The sequence below is a fragment of the Falco biarmicus genome, chromosome 2 (assembly GCF_023638135.1).
Source record: "Falco biarmicus isolate bFalBia1 chromosome 2, bFalBia1.pri, whole genome shotgun sequence".
Classification (NCBI taxonomy): Eukaryota; Metazoa; Chordata; class Aves; order Falconiformes; family Falconidae; genus Falco; species Falco biarmicus.
In genome coordinates, this window is record NC_079289.1 from 96790360 (window position 1) to 96814659 (window position 24300).

At 39.8% G+C, this 24300-nt stretch overlaps 1 protein-coding gene across 5 annotated transcripts in view; it reads right to left on the reverse strand.

Moving 5' to 3' along the window:
* TBL1X (transducin beta like 1 X-linked) overlaps nucleotides 1–24300 on the reverse strand; it is a 199955-nt gene that overhangs the window by 29092 nt on the left and 146563 nt on the right. For all 5 annotated transcript variants that reach the window (XM_056329853.1, XM_056329851.1, XM_056329849.1 and 2 more), the window contains 2 exons: nucleotides 9144–9289; nucleotides 6161–6410 (listed from right to left, as the gene is read on the reverse strand). In XM_056329853.1, coding sequence (XP_056185828.1) covers nucleotides 6161–6410; nucleotides 9144–9289 — 396 coding nt within the window. The remainder of the gene's footprint in view (nucleotides 1–6160; nucleotides 6411–9143; nucleotides 9290–24300) is intronic.

A 24300-nucleotide genomic window follows, 5' to 3' on the forward strand; every position in this document is an offset into this window, starting at 1 on the left:
CAGTGTCATGCAAGTAATATGTGTGCTACTCACAGATGAAGAATATACTGAGTAAGGTCCTCCCTCCCTGAGGATGGCAGAGAAATGGTGAGTGATCACCTTCTCAGGGATATCATACATGCAAAGTTACCAACTGAGGCATATAATTAACCAGCATGCTGTAATTCTGCAATTTTTTTTAGACTGCAGCCCAAGTAACTTTGTTTTTATAAAGCTCTTTTATTTCCTTAAGGAAAAAAAGTGAATTTAAAATGATCAATTTCTCTTAGTGGCAGCAATTCATTCTAATTTGCATCATGAACAATGTTTTCACTCCAGATTTTCATTGCTTTCAGTATAAATCTTCCTCATTCAGCTCAAACTACACTTCCTGGCAGCAACGCAGAATTATTATCCTCTGCGAACAAGACACCAACCAAGGACAGGTAACACAGTGGAACAGCAGACAGCAGATGTTAAAGGCAGAAGCGTGGCCCATTTTGCAGAAAGCACATCCAAGAGCAGATAACTGGCAGGCTGGGGGAAAGCCAGCCTTGTGTTATCTAATCAATGCCTTGGCCAGCTGATCTGCTCTGATTGATCAAAATACAAGTCCTCCTTCTGGGTTAAGTCTTTCAGTTAGTCATTCTTTAATCACATATGGAGATCCATAGGTTCGCAAGTAGAATAATTATGCTCCTTTATTGCCACATGTTTATGGCATTTAAAATCAGCCATCTGTCCTCGTACTCGAGCTCTGCTGAGCTATTGCCCATCAACTGGCAAAACAGACTGTGACGTTGCACAACTGCCATCGGAAGGAACATCTCCAGATTTCTATCCTTACCCAGGCTTTCAAATACCCTGTTTTGTTCTGCCTGATTTATGCTGAGTCACACAAGTAGCACTTACTGCATATTTGGTTAGGTATCGTAGTAACTGTCTGTGCCATATCTATCCCACAGATGGAATGGAATGGAATTAATATGTAATTCAATGAGTTGCATAGCACTGAATATCAAAATTAGAAAACTACTAACAGTAGTTTCACAGCTCACATTTCTAATGCAAAACATCTACTATATTTTTAACTATGCTTCTTACCTATGGACTTGTTGCATAAAACTAAACATATTAGAAGCGACTATTTGTAAATTCTACACCTATGCCGGGTCCCTAAGTTACTCATTGTCCTTGATAATTCCCTATGTGTGTAACTACTAAAATGAATACTGTCAAGATATACTAGTACTTGAGATTTAGCCTCACACTAGTGGCTGGGAACTTTGGTATGATATTCTGAGCAATCAGGGCAATGATGAGCAAAGCATTATTAAGATGTGGGACTCCAGAAGACAGGAGTCTAGAAGTCACAATCCTCTACTTCTCAGCACAGCACAGAATCACCATCGTGAGAAAAACAGCAGCGTTTATTCATCTGTGTCCTGTTCACAGCGTGAGTTGGAAGCTGGGGGCTATATCATGATCTTTCAAGGCTTTTAATTTGAAAAATTTAAATGAGATGCTACTCTTACCGCATATCATCCTACTGTTACCTGCCTGGCTCTAAAGGCAGAGCTGCTTTTCACTCTTGAATAAAACCAAATGACAGCTTGGAAGCAGCATTACTCCAAGGTCCCAGAGTCATGAGTTGTTATCAGAGCAAGGCCACCTGATACTTAGAAGTATTTTTCGTTTGCACATGGCCAGATGGAGGAACCCAGATACACACTTTGAATATCATTAACTGCTGTGAAAAAAATCACAAATAAGTCATGCTGTGAAAAAGAAACCTTGATCGGCTGATACCAGCATTAGTACATGAAAGACTGAATGGCCTCTGGGAGCAATGAAATACCTGCAGAATTATTTTCTACTGTCTTCCAGTAATGATTTTGACACTATAGCTTTGGTGGTTCAGGAGAAAAGAGAGGGAAGGATGAGGAGTCTTTCAGAAATCGTCCACAAATGTTCACATTATATGTGTTTTCTTCCTATTTTCATCAGTAGTAAGAATATTCATATTCAGAGTGTTACTGTTAAGCACAAAACTTAAAATACTCCATTGAACAAACAGGACAGTTCATGCTTCTGCGATACTGCTTCAGGCTCTTCTCAGATTCAGACAGACACTAGCAATATAAATGGATATGATTATGATAACAACAAAAACCTGCAGAAACCCCTGAGCACAAGACGTACCCTCGTAAGAGTACTGGGTTCCTTACACAGCACGAGCTCTTGTGAGCCCTGGTCTCATCTGAAAATTTGGCTTTCCTACGGATGCAGCTACAATGTGTGCATGGGGAACAAGAATAAATAGGTAAGTAGGATGCAGTTAATGATCAAGAATAGGCTTCTCTTTTTTTTTTTTTTTTAAGTATATTCAGAGCAGAACGCTCTCAGTTAAGACGTCATTCGCACAAAGAATGTCTCTGAAAGAAAGGGCAGTTCTATCAAGTGCAACAGACTCTCACAGGTGAGAAACTTAAGTCTGCAGGTCATATAGTGACAGACTCTGCCCAGATGTTAACACAAGCCATTTTCTAAAGGCTAGAGGATCTTTGGTTAACTCTACACTGTATTAATCTAACCTTTTCCCTAAAACATATTAAAAATCCCAATTCACTGGAAATTAAGTCATATTCCACCAAACAATTATGATTAAGTTTTTTTTTTTTAATATAATTCTAACACATCAGTGAGTAATATTAATTCTCTATTTCCTCCAAATTAAAGAAGGTGTATTTTTAAGACCCTACCAGTGCTAACCCTGTGTCTTCTCAGGAAATGTGTTTTTTAACTTAAATTTTTGACAGGCCTTTCACTGAAGTTGTTCTTTATGGCTGTAGTTATAACAAAGGGACTGGGCTCAGACTTTTCTCCAGAGCTTTGTTTTTCTTAAACCCAAGCCAATCCTTGCAAATATAATGAAACAAATGACACTAAAAATATTTGAGTTGGAAAACAGTCCAAAGTTTGGCTCCATTTCTATGTGCCGATTGTTTTTTTCTACTAATTTTGAAAGTGACTCAAAGCTGAAAACGTTACTCAGGAAGCAGGAGAAGGCAGTGATTTCATTTAGTTAGTATTTGAATCTGCACCTCAAACTGTTGTTATTGCTTATTTTTTTCCTGTCTCTTTCTTAAATCAAATCACCCTATCATATTATATTGATAACACCACATACAAAAATGTATCATGTTATATAAGATGTATTAGCGCTTTTTTGGGGAAGAGTTACAGTGTCAGGGAGAATGCCATCTCAGAATAAATGCAAACTAGGTAACTTCCCAAAGACATCTCTTTCACCCGCTCCCCCCATCCCACCTTTTTATGACAGGCTGATATATGGGTGACTTCTAGGTTACGACTAAGGACTAGCACACTATCCAAACCCATCCCAGTACATGGCAGTTCTGTGGAACCCAACAACAGTGGAAATGAAGGTTTGGGAAGTTTCTCACACCTTTCGTATCAGCAGGCTTGTCTACCCAGTAGGTTTCCCAGCTTTCACTTCACCTATCTTACATCATCTCCCAAATTTTTGTCCAATCTATCCTAAACCTTTCGTCCTTATTTAAGTAATTTTACATCCTGTCCTAAACTTCTGTCCAATCCTACCCTAAACCTTTTGTCCTAAGCCAAGCTCTTGCCAGATGTTCCACCTTAGTCTATCGTAGACTAAACAGACACTCTGAACGCAGTGATAAGGGAAAAGGTAAGGCTGGATATACAGTTTACCCTACATAAGCAATAAAAAGGAAGGGTATAAATAACCCTTTTGTTATTTCATTAACGCAACTATATTTTTCTAACATACCACAAGAGAGGAAAATAACAATTGCAAGAGTGTTAATCAGACCCATGAAGTAAACTGCCAGCTACATTTGTTAGTCTTTATTTTTAGTGGTTTCTGATAATTATGGAGGCAGATCTCTTGGAGTTTATTTTATCAGGTCTGTTCAAGGGTGAGAACGCCAGTTCTGCAGTTCTGTGTGCATCTCTCATGTATAATCCTCATCTGCAGTTGTGCTACACCACCTTGCTATCCTCTGATGCCTCAGACAGAAAGGCTATAGTCCTCCCAAGGCAAGGGAGGCACATGGATCACAGTCGGCTGTCCCTAGGTTTCCCAGCATCTTCTCTCCAAAACCTCCTTCTCCTTAAACTGCTGAGCTCATCTCTTCACCCAGGATGACCAACTGGGACAGCAGCTGCCAACAATACATGCCAGCCGGCCAGCTACTCCTTGAGGATTTTCTGTTTTCCTAACGCCACTGCTCAGTTAACTTGTCTGCCTGGTGGGCTTCTTAGCTACAGGAATGCTTTGAAATTTCCTGTCTGGTACAATATCTCATTGGCTGACACATATCCTACCCCTGTGAAATTTTATCCTACAGGACTTCTCCTCCTCAACACTCCAAGAAAGATCTGCAACTGTTCATGAAAATCCTTCTATGAAAAATCACTGTGAGAATTATTATTTTTTTTAATAATAACATGGCAGAATCTCAGAAATCAAGGCGTAGAGTGTGGTCATACATCTGAACTGATTTGCAAGGCTTTCTTTTCATTAACACAATAGTATGTGTGTTTCTTCAGATCAGAAGAAAATAAGTCTGAGCAGTTCTGTATTAGTGATGAACTCATAATCAGTTTTCTACCTTTTTTGGTCCTGAGACAGGGATACATTCCCCCCGAATGTTCACAAGTCAAGGAAGGTGTGAACAAACAAAATGTCAGCTTTTGATACACTTAAAAGTGCTTTCATTTCTGTTTGCACCCCTTCATATATGAAGTTCAATTTTTTTTTAAAAAAGGGTCATTTGGAAGTAAAACATAAGCAATCCAGAGTCCAAAACCAGATGAATATCTTCAGAATTTTCAGAACTTTTTTACAATTGCTTTCTCAAATAAAAAAATGTGATTTAAATCACTGCAGTTTTATTGGGGGAAACTATCCCGCCCAACTGGAATTCTCTGAAGAAAAACCTGTTTAGAAAGCATTTTTCTCACTGACCCACAGAGGACTTTATTCAGATCTAAGTGAAGATGGAGACTGATAAAGGTGTCTACACTTCAGAACAAATAGAATCTGTTATGTGACTACAGTCCTGACCTGTTACTTGTCTAAGCCACAGAGCTGCAGAGCTGCTGGGACTTCCTACAAAGCCCGCCATGCACATTCTTCCAGAATTTCCTCAGAAGGCAATCAGGCATTAAGGTCTCATTTCAGAAGTTAGCTAGTGCCCTCATACGGCTGCACACAGAAACCAGAACCATCAATAATATCTGCCCCACAATGTTAGCACAGTTGTCAAGATCTAGTTACACAAGCGGGTTTGTCCACTCTTTCTTTTATGTGTCTGACTTTAGGTGTCTAAGTTACGAGCACAGTCTCCCGCTGTCACCAAGAAACAAAGGTGAATTCAGAGCTCGTGAGAACTGACAGTTCCCACAGGCTAAAGAAATCTCAGGAAGGCAGGTCCTTCAGTTAGGTATCTGCAGTGGACTGTATGACTAAGCATGTGCTATTAAATACACAGGTGAGGAACACTGTCCTCTGTGCCTTCAAGACTGGTTGGCTGCATCCAAGCTGTCTGCTGGGAACGGTCCTTGGCACATGCAACTCCCTGTCCCGTGCTTGGCAATGCTGTTTAAGAATGGATAGCTGGCATAGGGCAAACTGGGCCAAACACCATGCCAAGGCTACGGATGATCATAGTATAGTTAGTGCTCAGAGCTATACTCTGGCCATGCTTCATTTACAGAGACTGGGCTTGTAGGTCCCAACCCATCTCCCTCCTAGCCTGGCCAAAATGACCAACTGTGGCTATAGCTTGTCCCAACTTTTATCAAGTATCTAAAAGCACCTTTAAGACTGATAATATTAATGAAGTCTGGGCAGCCTGCTCCAAGGAAAGAACACTTCTTGATACTGTCTTCAACCTGCAATTCTGAAGATATCTGAAAGTTTTTGGACTCTGCAAGGACACCAGTAAAACACAGCACTGTGATGTGAAATGTGATTTTTACTCAACGGCCTTTCTAGAAATTCCCTGCCCTCCTGAAATGATTCCTCTGAGTTCTACCACCTTGAAGACACCAACTAAGTATAAGAATATTACTGAAATTCGAATCGCCCAACAGTGGCAAGCAGCTGCATGGATTAGCTTACTTATTGCATGTGCCCCATTCTCCTCTCCATTCACAGTGGCTTCTCCGTTCTTTGGTGTGTTCTGCTGGGAAACAGCAGTCGTCGTTGCTCCCGCTGTCGCTGCCGTTGCTGCTGCTGCTGCTGCTGCACTGGCTTGTTGCTGAGCTAGTTTCTCTCTGAATGCTTGCTGCCGGGTCTGAACAACATCAGGCATCACTGCGTCTATCAGAGACAGTGATTCTATTGGCCTGCCATCAAATACTGTACCATCCTGTAGGGAAAACAAGCAGAAGTGAAACTGCAAGTTTAGGATCTTCACCATCGAGGTCAGAAAAGAGGTAATGATAAAGAATGATAGGTTGTATGAAGATACTTTGACTTAACCAAGTGTCACATTACTATGGACCATCTCTCTCTCAGATCCACGATGGTGGTATTCATGTTCCACTTAGAAATCTGTTGGTCGAGTAAGCAACTTATTGGATTTTTTATGGAAAATTTAGGCATACAAACTCTTTACAGATGCAAAAAAATTATGCTGTGGAAAAGTCAAGTATGAAAGATGACAGAAGTTTCTCTTTGCTTTGTATTTGGAAAAAAAGAGTCATGGCTAAAGCCACAACAAAGGCAAATAGACTTTGGCTGATTTGTTTGTCTTCCTGCATTTGCAGGGACATAGGAATGGAAGCAGCTGATGAATAATGAACCTCAGCCAAATCAACATGTATTCACAAATTCAGTGGTTTCTCACATGGCGTTCATCAGCCCAGCACCACCTGTTGTAGCTGATTGTACAGGACTACTTTACTATTATTTTTCCTGTATTCCGGTAGTTTTATTCATAATAGTTATGGCTTTCATTTTGATTTCTGTAAATTAGGCTTCAGGTTTAACAATCAATTGAGTTTAACCTTTCAGGGCTGTTTTTAAAGACTTAATACAGACTCGGGTCAACAACTGCTTTATCTACTTAGCTTTGCTTCACTTTCACTTTCCCATTATCTTAAAGATAGGAAAAAGGTTTTAGTAGCCTCCATAAAGTGTCATTTTAGTAATCTTCTGCAAACTCCCTTTAATTCTCTGAAATAATGAAGACCCAGCAGTGAAAGATTTGTGTTTGTGGAACACAGATAAGATTAGGATACGGATGCATGAAGTAGCTGGGGAACAATATAATTTTCAATAGATAACAATAACTAAAGAAGAAAAATAGCCATTTGGCTGACTAGTATGCTTCCGTTGGAGTAGTCATTGAATTACCCCTCAATTACAATGTTAAGACAACACATACTTGTTTCCTCATGGGGAAGAAAAAGGAGGAGAGAGTCAACAGAGAAGAAAAATATAAGCTCCTTTTCTCCTCAACATTTTTTATGCAAGTGTCTCTATCGACATTTATTTGAATCCTGGCTCAAATTATCGCTACACAATGAAAAAAAATGTTTGCCAATGGATTTTGGCATCTTACATTTTTAACTGTAAAACTGCTCACTGGACTATTTCCATGAATGCCCTTTAACAGATCACAAACAATACTTAAATTTTATACATGTTAGTTTAAAGACCCACCGATTACTCGCTTCTCTTAAGTAATACACATACAGAAGTTAACACATAGAGAAGCACATATGTAGCCCTTACTGGCATTCAGACGTAGCAAGAATGGCCTTTGCTTTGCTGTAATGTACTTAACAGTATGTATTTGAACTGCATCAAACCATGACGAGAGCAACGTTAGTCTTAATGGTGACCACATGCGTATTTTTAGATTATTGTCTTGACTGAGGCCAATTCTGAAGCTGGATGCACAGGAACAGACCCCTACAGCTGTCATATGACCTGAACTGATAGGTGCAGCTCACAGCTGAAAGTTCCTAACTGTGTAGCTCCAATTTCAGGCACAGGGCAAAATGTTGTGGCAGCAAACTGGGGCAGATTCCTAACACCGGTTTGTTATTACAACTGCATTAAAGTGCAGCTTGGCATGAATATCAAATGTCATTGCTCCAATTAAAAAATAACGTATACACAACTCTTAAACTTGGTATTGAGTCATAAAAAGAAAACTACACAGAGCGTTAGTGAAAAAACCAAATGAGTTTGCAAACAACACAACCTTTTCTCTATTTTATATTCCTTTGTTCTCACCCATGCTGTATACATGCTACATTCAGCTATAGCGAAAAAAGCAATAGATTTTAATGTATTAATATTCATTACAGATCTCTATCAATTACGAATAGCTATGGTAAATATTTTCTAATGCAGTACTCGATTATCTGTTATGCTTCACTCCCTCTCTCGAAGCATCATGCCTTTAAGGCTGGTAGGGCAAAAATGCTGGCTTTTCCCACATCCCCTCTTTCTTTCCCCTGGCAGCTGAAAGGAGAACAGACACTTTGCGGCTGCTTGTACAATCCCCACAAACCAGTGCCCCATCCAGGGTCAGAATTTACACACAACTGCTTTGCCACGTACATGAGAGGATGATGCCTGGTCTTACATGACCTGAGCCAAAGTTACTGAAATCGGAAAGAATCTCTGCAGTGTCCTCTGGGGATTTCTGATAAGGCTTCTCATGGCTTGCAAGCTGCACTGTCTGCTAGGCAGGTGACGGGGAGTGAAGTTTTAACCTACACTGCAGCCTTTTCCTGCCAAATTCTGCTGTGACCTTGAAAATGCAAAACTGTAAACAGATGCATTTTCTTGTTTGCTGCAAGAATCCGTGCACCCTGGATTTGCTGACTGGGGTAGTGGAAACACCATGAATATCCATTTAAGCAGCACAAGGAAGGCCTCAATGCCATAGCCAAACATTGGAATACATGTCTATCTCAGCTTTTCAGCTCTCTGCTGGGGATGGGGCAAAGTATGAGGAACAACATTAAACCAGATCAAGAGAAACAAGAGCGGTGGCTTTTGTTTCTGGGCTACTGGGACATGTCACTTTGCAAGGCCCGGCAGGCCAGTCAGCAGTGCAAGGGGTGCCAGTGGTGGGACTTACTTCGTTGATGCTGATCTCAGCCTCCACATACTGGAGCCCCTTCTGGAGGATGGAGATGAGTGCGGCAGGTGGCACTAGTGTTCCGTTGATGTTGGACTGGCTGATGTGGCTCTCAATACCGAAGGTGAAGGCCGAGTGGGAGAAACCTGAGAGCAGGAAAAGGAAGCCATGACATGAAATCTAAACGCACCAGCCAGATACACCTTCACGGTCTAAAAATAATCCTGCTCCGAGATCTGAGAGATGCTGCCGCGCAAGCAGAAGGACACAGGCTGGCTGCATGGAGCCAGGGAGGTTAACCAGAGCCATCCTGACCACCCTGCCACCACCACCGCCGCCCATCCCCCTCCCCTGCATGCTGCATGTATAGGGGAAGCCGTAGAGAAATGGAAATGCACGCAGAGAAAAATAACCAGAGAACAGCACTGCCTGAAAACAAAACCAAACACATAAAAAAAAAGGAATTGCCAGAAGATCAAGTCGAGCTAAAAAAAGTGCCTCAAATCTTCATTTCCTTTGCTGCATTTCAGTGTTGGCGTTTGCTGAAGCTAAATACGTAAATCCCTATCAGCGCACAGGTTGTATAAAATACAACAGCATAGATGCTGCTGGGGAGCCATTCCCATATACCAGGGAAGATTATTTCAAATCCTCTGCTCATTTATTGCTGAGTACCATACGACATGCAGAGCATCGCACAACGTGAAACAACAGAAAGGCCACTCCTGTAAACATATTTTCTGAAAGTGAACAGTAATAGCAGAAGTAATTAATTGGGATCTGCCAAGCAGCAGACAACAAGCCAGTGCGGTGGCCTGCCCTTTAACTAGAAATCTTTCTCTTCCCTGCTTCTTTTTTTGTCACTGTCTGAGAAATAAAGGGTAATGAAGGTGACGGCACTGAAAATTAAAAAATGCAGTGGACAGATTTTTAAGAGCAGTGACTTAAATGGTGGCTGAAGCTGCTCAAAACTGTTGCTGGGTATGAAGGCGAGCGCTGCAGAGTGACTGTACATAGGGGCAGATGCGGGAGGGGGAAGGGGGAACAGGATGTAGATATAACTGTAGGAACCCATTTATCACCACACTGTCTCCAGAGCATTAATCTAACATTAAAAGCCTTGGGGAAACCACCCATGCACTGTCTCAAACAGGAAGAGCCCTCGCAGCCTCCACCAACTAGACAAGAAAGGAAAAAAAAAAAAAAAAAAGAAAAAGAAAAAGAAACCAGCCCTCAAAATGAAAATACTTCCGTTAAATATAGCTGTGCCTCTTCCCCTTGTCAACAGTAGTTTCATTTATAGTTTTGTCCGTTAAGGGATTTCCCCCATATCACTGCAATGTCCAATTGTGTGTGGGCTGGAGGACAGGATTCTGGGCTCGCTCCACAGTAATGCTTTCTCTCTCTCACTCAAATTGTTTTCAAGATCCTTTTTGCAGTTAGCTCTATTATGATTATACATAGATAGCAAAAACAAGCTGAGAAACAGAATGCCTCCCACATTTGAAACCAAGGTATGTATTTCTCTGTGATTCTCTCCCTCTACACATTTTATTTTGCCACTGTTTTTCTCCTCTTCCTGGTAACAGCCTCTATCCTCTCCCTTCCTGACCCTAACTTCCCTCCCTGGCACTCCCCCCCGTTTTGGGGGATGCTTTGGGCACTTTTTAGGAAGTGGCAGGTCCATCTATGAGCAGAACTATGTAGGATTATAAGGTTTAAAAACAAAGCATAGGAAAAAACACCTGAAAAACTGCAGCAGCATTTATCTAATCCCTGGTCCAATTCTTATCCTGTATTGCTCTTTATGTCCTGGTCTAGTTTATGAGCTGCTGGACCTCCTGCTGCATTCAAAATAGACGCTAAGATCTGCAAGGCAGTGTTTTTCCCTTGTTATTAGTTTTGTAGGACATCTAAGCACATTACTGGGCACCACAATGAGGAAGCAATCAAGCACTGCGCATACACAGCCTGTCTGAGAGATCTAGGGCTTGATCACTGAACACTGAAGCCGCCTCTATGTATATATAAACACATGGCATGCAACGAACCAGAATTAAGAGAATCTGATCCCACCTAATTTATGTTTATGTGTATTTAAATTAATCAACAACAGTAATGGTACCTTCCTGAAAAAGAATGGGCTTTAAAATGCATAATGGATAAATCAGCAATCAGTTTAAGAATGCAGAAGAATAGGAAAATTAAGCTCTTGTCCAGAAGCACTGAAGATAACTACTGAAAAAGCCAGCAGGTAGTTTGTGAGTCAGCAGCTCAGAAAACTGTAACTTGGTCTCTGATTCAATCAAAAGGTGGATGGCATGAAAATGGCAACCAACAAACATTGATAGAAAATGTAAAAAAGCAGAAAATCATTACTGTGGACCTACAGTAGGATTAATTTTAACTATGACTTTGTACCTCTCGCTGTTGCATTTGGTATCTTGCAAACTTTTTGGTTGGCTGCTGGCACATATCAAGCCCCATCTTTGCCAGAAGACATGACTGTGGCACACAGCTAACCTCTTTATCCAGTACTGAGCTGCCACATCCCCAAAAGAGGAACACATTTCACTGCACGTGAGAGAAGAATTTCCCAGCACAAAACCCAGTTGTGTTATTGCAATTAATCTTGCTACTTTACTGTTTCTCTGGATGCTAAGAAAGTATTACCAAAGCACCTGTTATATGGGGAAACAAAACTCCTGGCTACACTGTCGGTGAAGAGCAATCTCTCTCACCCATTTCCATCAGTTGTGACAAACTTTACTAAAACTGCTTAAGTGGGTGCTGCTGTACACTGTGTTCCTCACCCTCTTTGAAAAATCCTCCCATACAATTGCAATTAAAAGAAAACCAAACACAACAGAAACAAGTCAACCAGCCCACTGACCGATGGCTAATTACCTCCTGGTTTCTTGTACTATTGTAGCATACACGTAAAGCTCAGATGAAAGTAGACTGGTTTTAAAAGTAACACACAGTTAACAGTTAACAAACCCCTGAATGAAGCCGTACCCACGTCAGGCTTCTGATAACACTGCAGAATCACTTGAGCTTTGCTTTTACAGTTACTAGATGTCATCAGTTCTCTTTGGGGCTCTGCATCTGAGTACGCTGAATTATACAGCACTGTTGCAGCTCTATAGTTCAGTCTTACAAAAAAGTGACTTCTATTAAACAAAGGCAAGGTTTTTTAAATGTTAGCTTGTGTTACAAATGTTAACCTGGCTCTCTTTCTAAGTCCATGAAAGCACACTGGGGAAGGCAAAGCCAAGAGGCGAGCCCCTGCCCCTGCGCTCCCAGTGACTTTGTGCAGGCTGTCAAGGCAGTTGGGGAGCAAGAGCAGAGACAGAAGGTGCTCTGCAAGTGGGAATCTGAAGAAAGGATGCAGTAGGGATGACATGGAATTACAATAGAACCAAACTGAAAATGCTCTAGTAGCAGTGAAATGAATGAAAGTTGCAAATCTGTGTCTGTATTTCTCATAAATTGTAATTTCAGTGAATGAAATAATCACTATAAAACAGTAATTACTATTAGAATAGCACCAATAACTGAAATCTTAATGTAGTAAACCCTTCCAGGACACACGCAATGAGATTATGAGTTTTAAGGTTAAAGACATGAACACAAAGGGCCAAAGCAGGAAAAGCATGGCCACACACTGAACCAGTTTCATACCAGTAAAGCAGTCACTTGTGCTGCTACACGACCAGAGCCCTAAACAGTGTTTTTCAGCAGACTTGAGAGAAAGGCTTCCAGGTTTTTTCTACCTCAAAGAAGATGGGAAAATATAAACCATCAAATTATGTATAATCTGTAAATACGTTATTGTAGATGAAAATATATCCAAATGAACAGTGCCGATTTTGGTATCATCACCTTATAGGGGGGTGACCTATCAACAACTATGGAGTAGTTGGTCTTGAAAGATTTTACAGAGCATAAAAGCACAGAGGAAATAACGAATGCAATGACACCCCATTCCCAGTCCCCAAGCCTAGAAATTATTATGTAAGTGTTTTTGACTTGAAAACGGAGTGAAATCCCTCACTGACAGATTCCCGCACTTTTCTGTACTGACAGTGGTAACAGGTCCTGGTTCTGTGCTGTATCTTTTCCCACCGAGGTGTCTGTATATACTCTCAGTGGTACATACACAACCGTTCGCAAATTCTTGCCCTAGGCAGTGCCAAAAAATGCATATGTAGGACTGTGTTTTGCAAAATTTCAGAGTGATTTTGCTGTAACTGCAAAAATGGAGATGATAGAGATTTTTTTTTCCCCTTGGCTGCTCCTTTTTCAGTTAAAAATGGCCTCCCCTTAAAACAAGATTTGCCATCGATCATAAAATTACTAGGTTTCATTTAATGAACATAATGCTGCTCTTTGTGTGCTTGTCTGATCTGCAGCCTACGTAGTTTTAATTGTTTGTAATGTCACTGGCTCACAGCAGAAATGCCTGTCAAACGCAGGCATAGGGAAGGGGACTGGGCAGCCATGCACCCTGGGGAATGCCTTGTCTTCTCCAGAATGTGTCTCACCTCTTCTGGGAGTGGAGGGCTCTTCCTTTCAGGCACTCAACTAGGGTGCTGCTGAGTATTCCCAGTGCTAGCTCATCTGGCAATCACAGATCCAGCTGATGTTCAGTAAGTGCTCCTTTCATTTTCTGATCCCTTTAGCACCATAAAAAGCAGTCTTGTTTAAATTGAAATCTTAAATTGTCACAGCTACAGCACCTACTGCTGGGTTTGTAGAGGCGAGGGGAATGACAAAGAGGGGTCTGTGGAAGCAACGACCTCTGAAATGTTTCAGTTTTGCTGGTTACTCAGGTGTTACCTCAGGGATGCCCTGATTAGCAAGAGTTAAGCGATCTGTTGAATACTGCAGCAGCTTTCTGTTTATGAACTGACTTTGTTTTCTCTATAAATCTAACAAGTATACTGTTCAAATATTTTTTTAAAAAAACCAGATGTGTCCAAGTTATTTACAAATTACTCATTTTAATTGCTCATAATATTCTTCACTGAAACATTTGTTACTGTAGAACGAAACAGAGAATAAAGAATTATGAACATCAAATTGCCTTTCACACACATCCCCAGCATCTTTATGATGAACAGCCTCTATCCCAACACTGAGTGAAATAACAACCCATTCCTTCAAATCTTTTTATAACTAATGCCCAGTGTGGCCCTCCGTCCTGCAAAACAGTAAGATTTCATATGGAGGTCTGTGTCCTTTCCTTGAACAACTTTTCCTATTTCTTTAACTCACGCAGTTCAGATTGAGGTTTTCAAATTCAGGGATCTTAGGTTCAATTTTCAGCAATCACTAAATTAGTGATGTTATTATCGCAACAGAAAGTGAAGGAAAAATAAAAAAAAAATATGAGGGGGCATAAACTATCTGACAATCCCTTCTTTTTCTGTAACAATTTAATCACCTCCATGTGGAAAAAATCAACACCTCTTCACCGACTTCTCTGACATTGTGTTGTCTTTCTTTTTGGCAATTCCCAATACCAGCTCTTACGATTCTCATCTTCTAAAGTAACACACTGTTCTCTCTGAGGCAAGTACAGGATAAAAAAATGAGCAAGGTTTTAGAAATGATTAAAGCTTCTGGCTCAGTAAAGCAAACTTGCAACCATTATAATGGGATCCACGGACGATCTCAAGTTTTCTGGCTGTACAAGTGCCTCTTTGACCGATGTAAAATTCACGCAAGAATGGAAGGCACATAAGAGCTACAGCTGTACAGGCCGCAGGGAAACAAAAACTGGTTGTGCGGGGATAAAGGAAAGTAATCTTTATGACCATAAATGGATTCATGGGCAAAAATCCTGTGGGATTTAGACACATCAAGTAGAAACATCACGCGCAGGAGGAAAAGATGTCCCCACACAGTCCCATCAGTTGTTTTACCATGTTACCAAATCCAAGTAACTCCAAAGCTGCCCACACAACTGCTTGCCAAAGAAACCAGATGCAGCCGGCAGAAATACATCTTCCCAAGTTCGATGTCTGGGCCTTGGGAGTGCCATCTAAGTGGGAAGGCAAGAAAGGAAGAGTGGTGCAATGTGGTGTTCTGAAGTAAGTTAGAGCCCCATCACTACAGTTCAAAAAAATTCCTTTGAAGAAGAGTGAAATATGACCACTAACAAAATAATTTCCTCCAAATACTAACGGTATACAAACAGCACAAGTTAACACTAAATTAAGTCTAGATTCACCAGTGTAAGAAGCAAGGGACATATATCATAAGGGCATATCTGAATGTAGTTTCTGGCTGCAAAACCAGAAGCAAACAGTTTAACGTAGAGCAACTGTATTTTCTTAATCCTGGGATTAACATACACTAATCTAGTTCCTAAGGTAAATGACATAATTTCTTGCCCATTGCCCAGGAGACTGCAATGATGTTCTTCATTGTACTTGACTGCAGCTGCCATTTTAGAGTCTACTATTTACCCTTCTGTACAATGCACTGAGAGGTAAGAATGTAACATGGATCCTGATCCTTGTTTCTCCTTAAATTTCTGTCTAAATGTCATTAGGTATCCATAAAGATATGACCTCACATATGCGGAGGCTTCACAAAAAGGACACCAGTTTCTTCAAAATACATTTGGTTGCAGTTAATAATGTCTGGTGCCTTCAGCCACCGATAAGATTCTACAAATAGTTAAAAAAAAAAAGGTAGGCAAAAATCCTACACACCATCTTGTTTATTATTCACAGCAGACTGAGATTCTTCTCCTAGCTGAGCTTTTTCTTTCTCGGTAATACATCCTAGAGTGCCTCTCTGGTTTTGGCAGTGTCTGCTTATTTCTGCAGACTTACCTTCACAATTACATAAAGGGCTTAACAAGGACACACATTAGCAATTTAAAATAGAGAGCTGCAGTTGAAATATATTTTTAGAAAAATCAGCTGAACAATGGGGCTTGCACATTTGTTTCAAGATTAGGATTGCTGAACGATTAAAATTATTTCCAGAACCCTGGGAAATGTGTCCTGTATTACAAGCTCTTTCACAGACCCTGGGAAATATAAAGAAAGGATCCCTAGCTGTAGCTTGTGTCAGTTGCCAAATTACAGTGTGCCTGGTTACCCGAAGTTTTGTAGAAGCAATTATTCACTAATATTAAATGTTACACCCTTTTTTCTTGGATATCTGACCTGTTCACCTTCTGCCAAGAATACAGAGTAAATGTCTGCTACCCAAAATTATTTTATTACGTGCCAAAGAATGTTTTTGGCAGGTTTTTTTTTCTTCTTCTTTTTCATGCAGGAAAATATGTTGGAAAAGATTAATACAACTTGGAAATGATCTTTTGATGAGCAGTACTTGGCACTCACTGTTTATGCCTTTATGTGGGCTGCAAATTAACAAAAAGAGAAATACGATACAGACAGAAAACAGAACATGAGCAATGGAAAGAGGAACTTAAAAAAAATCTTTTGAAAACAAGGTCTGAAATAATCCCCTTTTTTACTCACTCTGTGTAAAATAGACTGGCAATTGTGAATTAATGTCAACACAGACCTAGCAATTTAATGCAACTATGGGCAAGGTCTGAAATAACTTGCAAAGACCATGGCAAGAAAAAAAAATCCTTTCCTTCTAAATTAATGGCATGCTGTTATCTTTTAGCTCTATCTGTGCAATCAAACATCCAAGGAGACATGCATCGTTTTAAGGATCACATTTATAGAAGAGACTTTCACAGTCATATATACTTCACAATTTATTTCTGTAAGCTATGCTCTTCTAACAGTTCCAATATACACCTATAAGCGATGGGAAGTAGAACACCACAGCTGACACTCAGTGGGCGTTCGGACCTTCAGCACCAGGATGGTTTCTGATGATTGTGACTACAAATGGAGTCCTAATACAGCTACATTGGTTAAGTGCGAGGAGGGGTGATTGGTAACTGCTATAGCTCTGCAGGCAGAAAGTCCCCAGTGTGCAGGTTATTAGCAAAACTTGCAGCGCTGCAAGATATAGCTTCTTTCACTGGGCCTGGAGAATCATAAGGGTAAGCAGTAAACTGGCAAATGTGTAGCACTTAACTGGTTTTACACACAAAGCCATCTTGACCTATAGATATCTGCCTTCCACCCAACATCCAATTTTCTTAATAAAGCTGTAATACTGCACTTATGCAAGCTTTAAAATACAGGACATGAAGTGATCAAAATCCATGCTATGGAATAAATTTGCAAAGCTGTAATTGTTTATGTTTGCAGAACTTAAAAATCACCATGTTTGCTCAGTGTCTAGGATCTAAACAATGTATGGCAACTTTCAGGCCAAAGAAAAATTCTAAGTAGACAAGTTTAGAAAACTGTGAAGAGACTTAGAAGGTAATATGAAGTAACCAGGGTTTTGCATATGGCAAAAGAACAACAGATACTCAGCATATTTTTTCTTTCACAGGAACATACAAAATTTTGCAAGTATTGCTTTTCTTACATGGCATTTATGGTACTGTTGTTATGGCACAGGAGTAAAAGACACAGTGAAAGATGCTTTCATAAGGACCTCTTGAACTACATCACAAAACATTTGAAACTATCGTTTTTATATATGGATATGAAGTGTTTATCTGTTCAAAAAACTCCAAGTCTGTGCATATAATACACATAAAAATGGCTCTCATATGTCTTAATACATTCTTTTGAAAATATAACCAGAACAAAGCATGACAAAACCAATAACTTTAACTGTAAAAATATTTTTTCCTCTCCCGCTGTGGAATTTGGATTTTGGGAAGCCAACCATTAAATACTACTAGTACATATTCACTGCGCTACGAAAAAAGTGCACAATGTGGTTTTGACTCACATGGGTGCTGTCAGCTTAAAACACAATTTGTGTATCTTTAAAGGTAGCTGGGAAAAGTATCTACCTTTAACCTATCAGCTTCATCCTTCCTAAGTTCTATAGCTTTGGTAAGTTTTAAAAAAATGTTTTGGAACTGCAGCCCAATAAGGCTTGTTGTCTGCTAAAGCTGACGCTGATTTTCTTAAAATGTACTTAGGATTTGCAAAGAGAGTAAGTGATTACTAGCAGAGACAGAAACTGTGCATAATAATACAGTTCGTATTTGAGAAATGGATTTGTCTTTTCAGCAGTCATCCGTCCTTCAACTATTAAGTGTAATTTCAAATTCAGTCAGTCTCACCATTTTGGGAATCATACAGCCATGTTCTCCCTTGTTTAGAAGAAATACAGAGAGTAGGGGAAAGATTAAAGAGAAAAAAGGAGCACCAATTTATTAAAACCCCTTATGTAACTTTTTGATGTACAGTATTTTTACTATATACATATTATGCTGAGGAGGTTATATATATTATATTACATTTTACATAATATATTTAGTTATAGATGGTTTCTCATTACATAGAAACGTTCATTCTTGGGTAACTTTAAAAAACCACTTCTATTTAAACACAAACATTTTTGCCAAATTTCTCAAATGTTCTTATCCAAGAGTCACTTCATCACGTATTTCACTCCTAGAACAACACCATGGCTTTAGTTATCTCAAATAATTCATGGAAGGTCACAAATGTTGGTTCTATATCCAGTATATCAGTATTCAGTATATCAGATTTGGATCATAAGCTTAAGTCATTTTATTTTAATTGATTAGGTAGGCCCTAAAGAGGATAACACATCATATAAATAGGGCTGCATGCCCACAAATCAGATCTGCGCTAAACGGTAAGAATTAAAAATAGAGCTTGCAATGCCCCAAAGCCTTGTCACTGTTCAGCTGAAAAGGTGCAAGAATCCCTGCCTTCAGCCTTAACAGCAGTTCCTGAATAATACAGTTTGCATCTTGTTCATGCTGCATTTAGATATATATATATTCACCTAGAAATTCATAAACAGTACTTCTGAAATAACAGAAAAAGTATGTTCAGTATTGTCCCAGCACACCTGTAACAGTCCTTCCTCAGAGGATTTCAAGACATTTTAGGACTATAATCTTTTAACATCTGCTGTGAGGTACTGTACATAGTATTAACTTCACGTTCCAACAGGAAAATTTAGGCGCAAAAACTTTAAGGCCAAGTTCAAACACCCATTTTTTATGTATCTCCTTAAAAAAAAGTACTGTTTTATTTTCTCAGTAATACCTGTTCAGCATCCAGTTACACTAGCACAAAAGTACCTGTGCAAAGAAAAGCTAGGGAAATACACAAGCATCTTTGTATCAGTGCGGCTGAGCTTGGTCTATGAACTGTAGTTACTCTGTACTGCAGGGAGAATACATGTGGCTCAAGAGCCAGGGATAATACACATGTAGACACAAATAACGCGGTCATAGACTGTTACTGAAACACCACTGAAATGCATGTTTTATCTGTCGTTGTCAGGATGTCTTTCCAAGGATGTACATTTTCCTCAGCAAACCGAAGGTCTCTCTCCGTCCTTACTATTGGAACATAGCGATATACAGAGCTTCAAGAGCACTCCAGTGACTATCACGTTTAACAGCACTTTTATGTGTAGGTTCTTTAAAAGATTTTTGAGGCTCCACAGCATTGAGCAGGCTGGACTAGTTGAACATGAGTCAACAACGTGCTCTTGCAGCTAGAAAAGCCAACAGCATCCTGAGCTGTGTCTGAAAAGTGTTGCCAGCAGGTCAGTGGAGGATATCCTTGCCCTCTGCTCAGCACGGGTGACACACACTGGGAGTATCCCGTCCAGTTCTAGGCTCCCCGGTACAAGAAAGACAGGGGCATACAGGATAAGAGTCCAGTGAAAAGGCTACAAAGATGATCAATGGACTGGAGCATTTGGCATGCAAGGGAAGGCTGAGAGAGTTGGTAGTGCTCAGCCTGGAGAAGAGAAGGCTTGGGGGGGACCTTATCCATGTGTATGAATACCTGGGGGGGGGGGGGGGGGGGGGGGGGGCAAATAGGACAGAGCCAGGCTCTTCTAAGTGGAGCCCAGTGATAGGACAAGAGGCAATGGGCACAAACTGAAACACACATGAAACTCCATCGAAACAAAATAAAACACTTTTTTTACTGTGAGGGTGATTGAGTATTGGAACACGCTCCTCAGGGAGGTTGTGGACTCTCCAGCCTTGGGAGACATGCACAACCTGAGTGGACACAGCCCTAAGCAACCTGCTGCCACTGACCCCGCTGTGAGCGCAAGAGCTGGACTAGATGATCTCCAAAGGTCCCTGAACTGCTCTGATTCTGTCACCTCGTGAGATACCATCCAGCCTGACCTCTTCTATTATCCTAATGAGTCTAACTGGAAGAAAACATAAAAAAGGCAAAAGAAAAATAATTATCCACTGACTCTACCATCAGTGCACACTATTATTTTTAGCGTCACACTGGACAAGTGCCTTTATTGATCAAGTGATTCATTCTTCTAATGAATTATTCTTCAAGGTACAGGCTTCAATAATTTAAGCAAAGCCCATGCACTGTACATTCCCCTTCTACCTAGCAACAGCCTTGCTATACAAAGGAAGCAGTTAGCTTTGAAGCAAATTTATCTGACCTGTATATGCCAGTATTTTATGCTATGCTTAATCTGAATTCTTTTCAACATGCACTTATTTCACCTGTGACTCAGGAACTCAGTGCCATACACAGCTGCTCAAAATACTCAACTGTACCTTACATGCAGAAAAAGTACAGACTTCAGAGAAAAATGACATAGGCTTATTTAGGTAAAGACTTGCATAAGGCACAAATTCCAAAGAACAGAATACTCATCTTCAGTCATTCCTTATTGCATAAGAACTTAACTAAGCAAAGAGCGGTATTTACATTTTGTATAAAATTTCTTTGTTAAAAAAGAAAGAGAGTCATAAAGAAAATATTTTCCTTCAAATTCTGTGGCTTCTATTTTAAAAAACTGTAAATGGCATTGGAAAAATGTCAGTTTAGTACTATTGCAACTACTAGTACCTAGTCGGACAACATCACAATGATGAAATCCCAGAAGCTTCAGGATATCCACATTTTTAATTGTCTCATAATTTCCAAAAGCAGAATGAGAATACTCATTAGCAGAAATAAATCTATCACAATAACTATTAATTATTAATTTCTGCTAATTGATAGTCTCCTTTTGATACTGGAGACTGGTATTACCTGGATTAATAGTTTTTTAAAAGAAATGAAGTATAGCTTATAACAATACTGGATGTGGTTAACAAGAAAGGCTCATGTCTGCACATGCCTAATTCTATGAAGGATTCTGTGCTGTGATTCACAGAAACACTTTGTGCTCCATGTGCCTTTGAGTCTGTGCTTAAAATCTGAGAGAAAATCTTATCTTATCTTTTAGGAAAAAAAGGAAAATCTGTCAACCATGAACCAAACAGACAAACACGCTGCTATCATCCTGACTCTACAGAAGGAAAACAACTACATTATTAGCTGCCTTAATTTTTATGGTTGGGAAGAAAACAAATGACAATTCTAAATTATAATGGTACGTTGTCCCAAGTGAGCAGATAAAAATCTCATTGACATCTTTTTAGCAAAAGCATCCAGCTAGTGTTTTTATTGTCTTGGACATGGTAGAGATTGTACACTGAGGAATAATTTATCAAGTGTACGTCATAAAACATAGACAAATTCGAATTGAACAGTAAAAGAATAAGCAAAAATGGAAACTGTTACACAACCTTAACTCTAACAAGTCATTGCCAGACAGCGACTACAATATATGCCCTACCATAGAGCAGTATAAGCCACAGACAGCTGGGGAACTGATTTTCAGAGAAAAGATTCTGCACTGCAACATGCAAGTGCCAGAAAAGGAACACAATTAAATCAATAAATGCATAAAAAACACCAAATCTGAAAAAGCTCTAATAACTGAACTGACATGTTGGGCTGGGTGGGGAAGGTAATTTATTGTAGCATTTGGACCTATGATAGGATTTGCCACTCACAACAGATGGCAGCACATTTTAGATTAAAAGGTATGTGAGAGATTTTATTTCCCTTGGTTTTGCCACCCCCCTCCCCCCCTCCCCTCTTTTCAATTTACCTTGGAATCCTTATTACTCCCATTGCATTGTACTGCTCTGACCTTCATTCCAACAGACAAATAATTATCTGTTTCTCTTTGGGCAGACAAAGCAGAATGGGAAAACTCTATACTCAGAATTCGATACGATTTTGTAGAAACACAGCTCTTCACTCTGAAGAAAACCAACAGAAGGGCTATGTCAGCAGCGAAGATGGCTGCTAGCAAAAGCATGCTTCTCAGGGTTTGAACAGTCTCAAAGTTGAATCAACATAATATGGATGCCAGGACTGTAGCTTCTTTGGTGTAGCTTATTTCACTTCCGTCAATGCACCTGATTCGTTGGTGCAACTACATCCACCACAGAAGTATTTTGCGTGCTCCTGTCTCCACACTGGTGGTACACTTACAGTATGGACATAACCTGAGCCTGATGTCAGTAACAGAGGCTAACATTTTCACTTAAAGGTAGTCTTTGAATCAAGACACCTACAAATAAATATAACCTGACTTTAAAGGGTTTGACTCCTGAGATAAATGATGCTTTGAAGTACTCAGCACTTTTAAGAATTGGGCCGCTTTAAATTGTGCACCAATAAGGTCATATTCAAAAAGATGCAAACTGAACGTTGCAGGACTTGATTTTGGGTAGGAAGTAGAAATCTTAAACTGAAATGAAACTCTTGATTTCTTTATACCTCAAGAAGGGGGGCATTCACGGACCTACAGCAGAAGCACCAACACCCAGCCACCTTTGTGAAGGAATTCGTGGGCCATCAACCCATGGAGCCTAACTTATGCCTGACTGCTTTGTTTTTCTGGGCATAGATTAGTCCTGAGACAGTCATCTATGTGAAGAGGCAATTATTCCCTAACTTATTTTAATACAGCTAAGCAATTAGAACCTTAACTTGTCTAAATCCTGTCTTGTGCTGGAGGGGTTTGACTGCACTGCCCCTGGACCAGGCATCTTTTCCAACCTGCTTCTCCAGCAGGTAAGTCAAAGTAGTCTCCCTGGCTGTATTCCTTCTGGTAAACCACATGATCAGTCAGTATAACTCATCAAGAGCTACAGCTTACCATTTCATTCCATCTGCGAATGTACTCAAGAATAATTTTGTATTTCCTTCCAGGTAATTGATAAAGCTACTGAGCAGTATTACGCCAAGAACAGATTCTTGTGAGTTCCCACTAACCTTTGAGTTGAATATTCCCCAATTCTAATCACTTTTCAAGATGTTTCTGTTAGCCTGTTTTTAATCCATTTGATCACTATGGATCACACTACTTTTACACACTGTTATTTCATTTTGCTTTTAACCACAGCGTCAACAAGACTAAGTAAATACCATGAAGTAGTCTAAGTGTATTATTGTCAGCACAGCTATCTCTGCCAACTTCATTTGTGATGTTGGAAAAAGCAGTATCAAGTTTGTTTGACAAGATCTATTATCCATAAAAAGTTGCTGGCTGGCATTAGGCATGATGTCATCTCTTCATTTTTTGCTGGAGGTATCTACTTTCAACCTTCCAATGATTTTGCTTGACCTATAGTTACCTGGATCATCTTGTTTAACCTTTAAAAATTCTGGCACAACATTTGCTTTTTCCAGTTCGCTGGAACTCCCCTTTGTATGCCATGATTTGTTAAAAAGCAACAATAATGGTTTAGACAGTTCAACTCTATTGATACTCTCCCACTCAAGTTTTCTGTCAGAGAATTAAGGAGGAAATATAATCATTGAATTCCACTTGTAACTTCAATTTTAGAAGAACTGAACTTCCACTAGAATGACCTGCCAGCATTTTCATAGCAAAGTATAAAGCCCCCATCAGTATCTTTGCTACAATGTTTCAAATAATCTCAAGTACTTCTGTGCCTCGCAGAGCAAAATACTTGAAATATTAGACGGACAGTTTGCTTTTTATATAGTTCTGCTATATCTATTTCCTTTTATTGTTTCTCTCTTCCTCCCACCATTTGCCTACATTTTATAGGAAAGCCTGAAAGTTTTACAGGATGAGATTAAAGGACAGATACCAGGAAAAAAAAATAATTGAACTTCTGTACATTCTTGTAAGCAACCTTTATGACTGTGTTCGATATAATATTTAGAAACCTTGG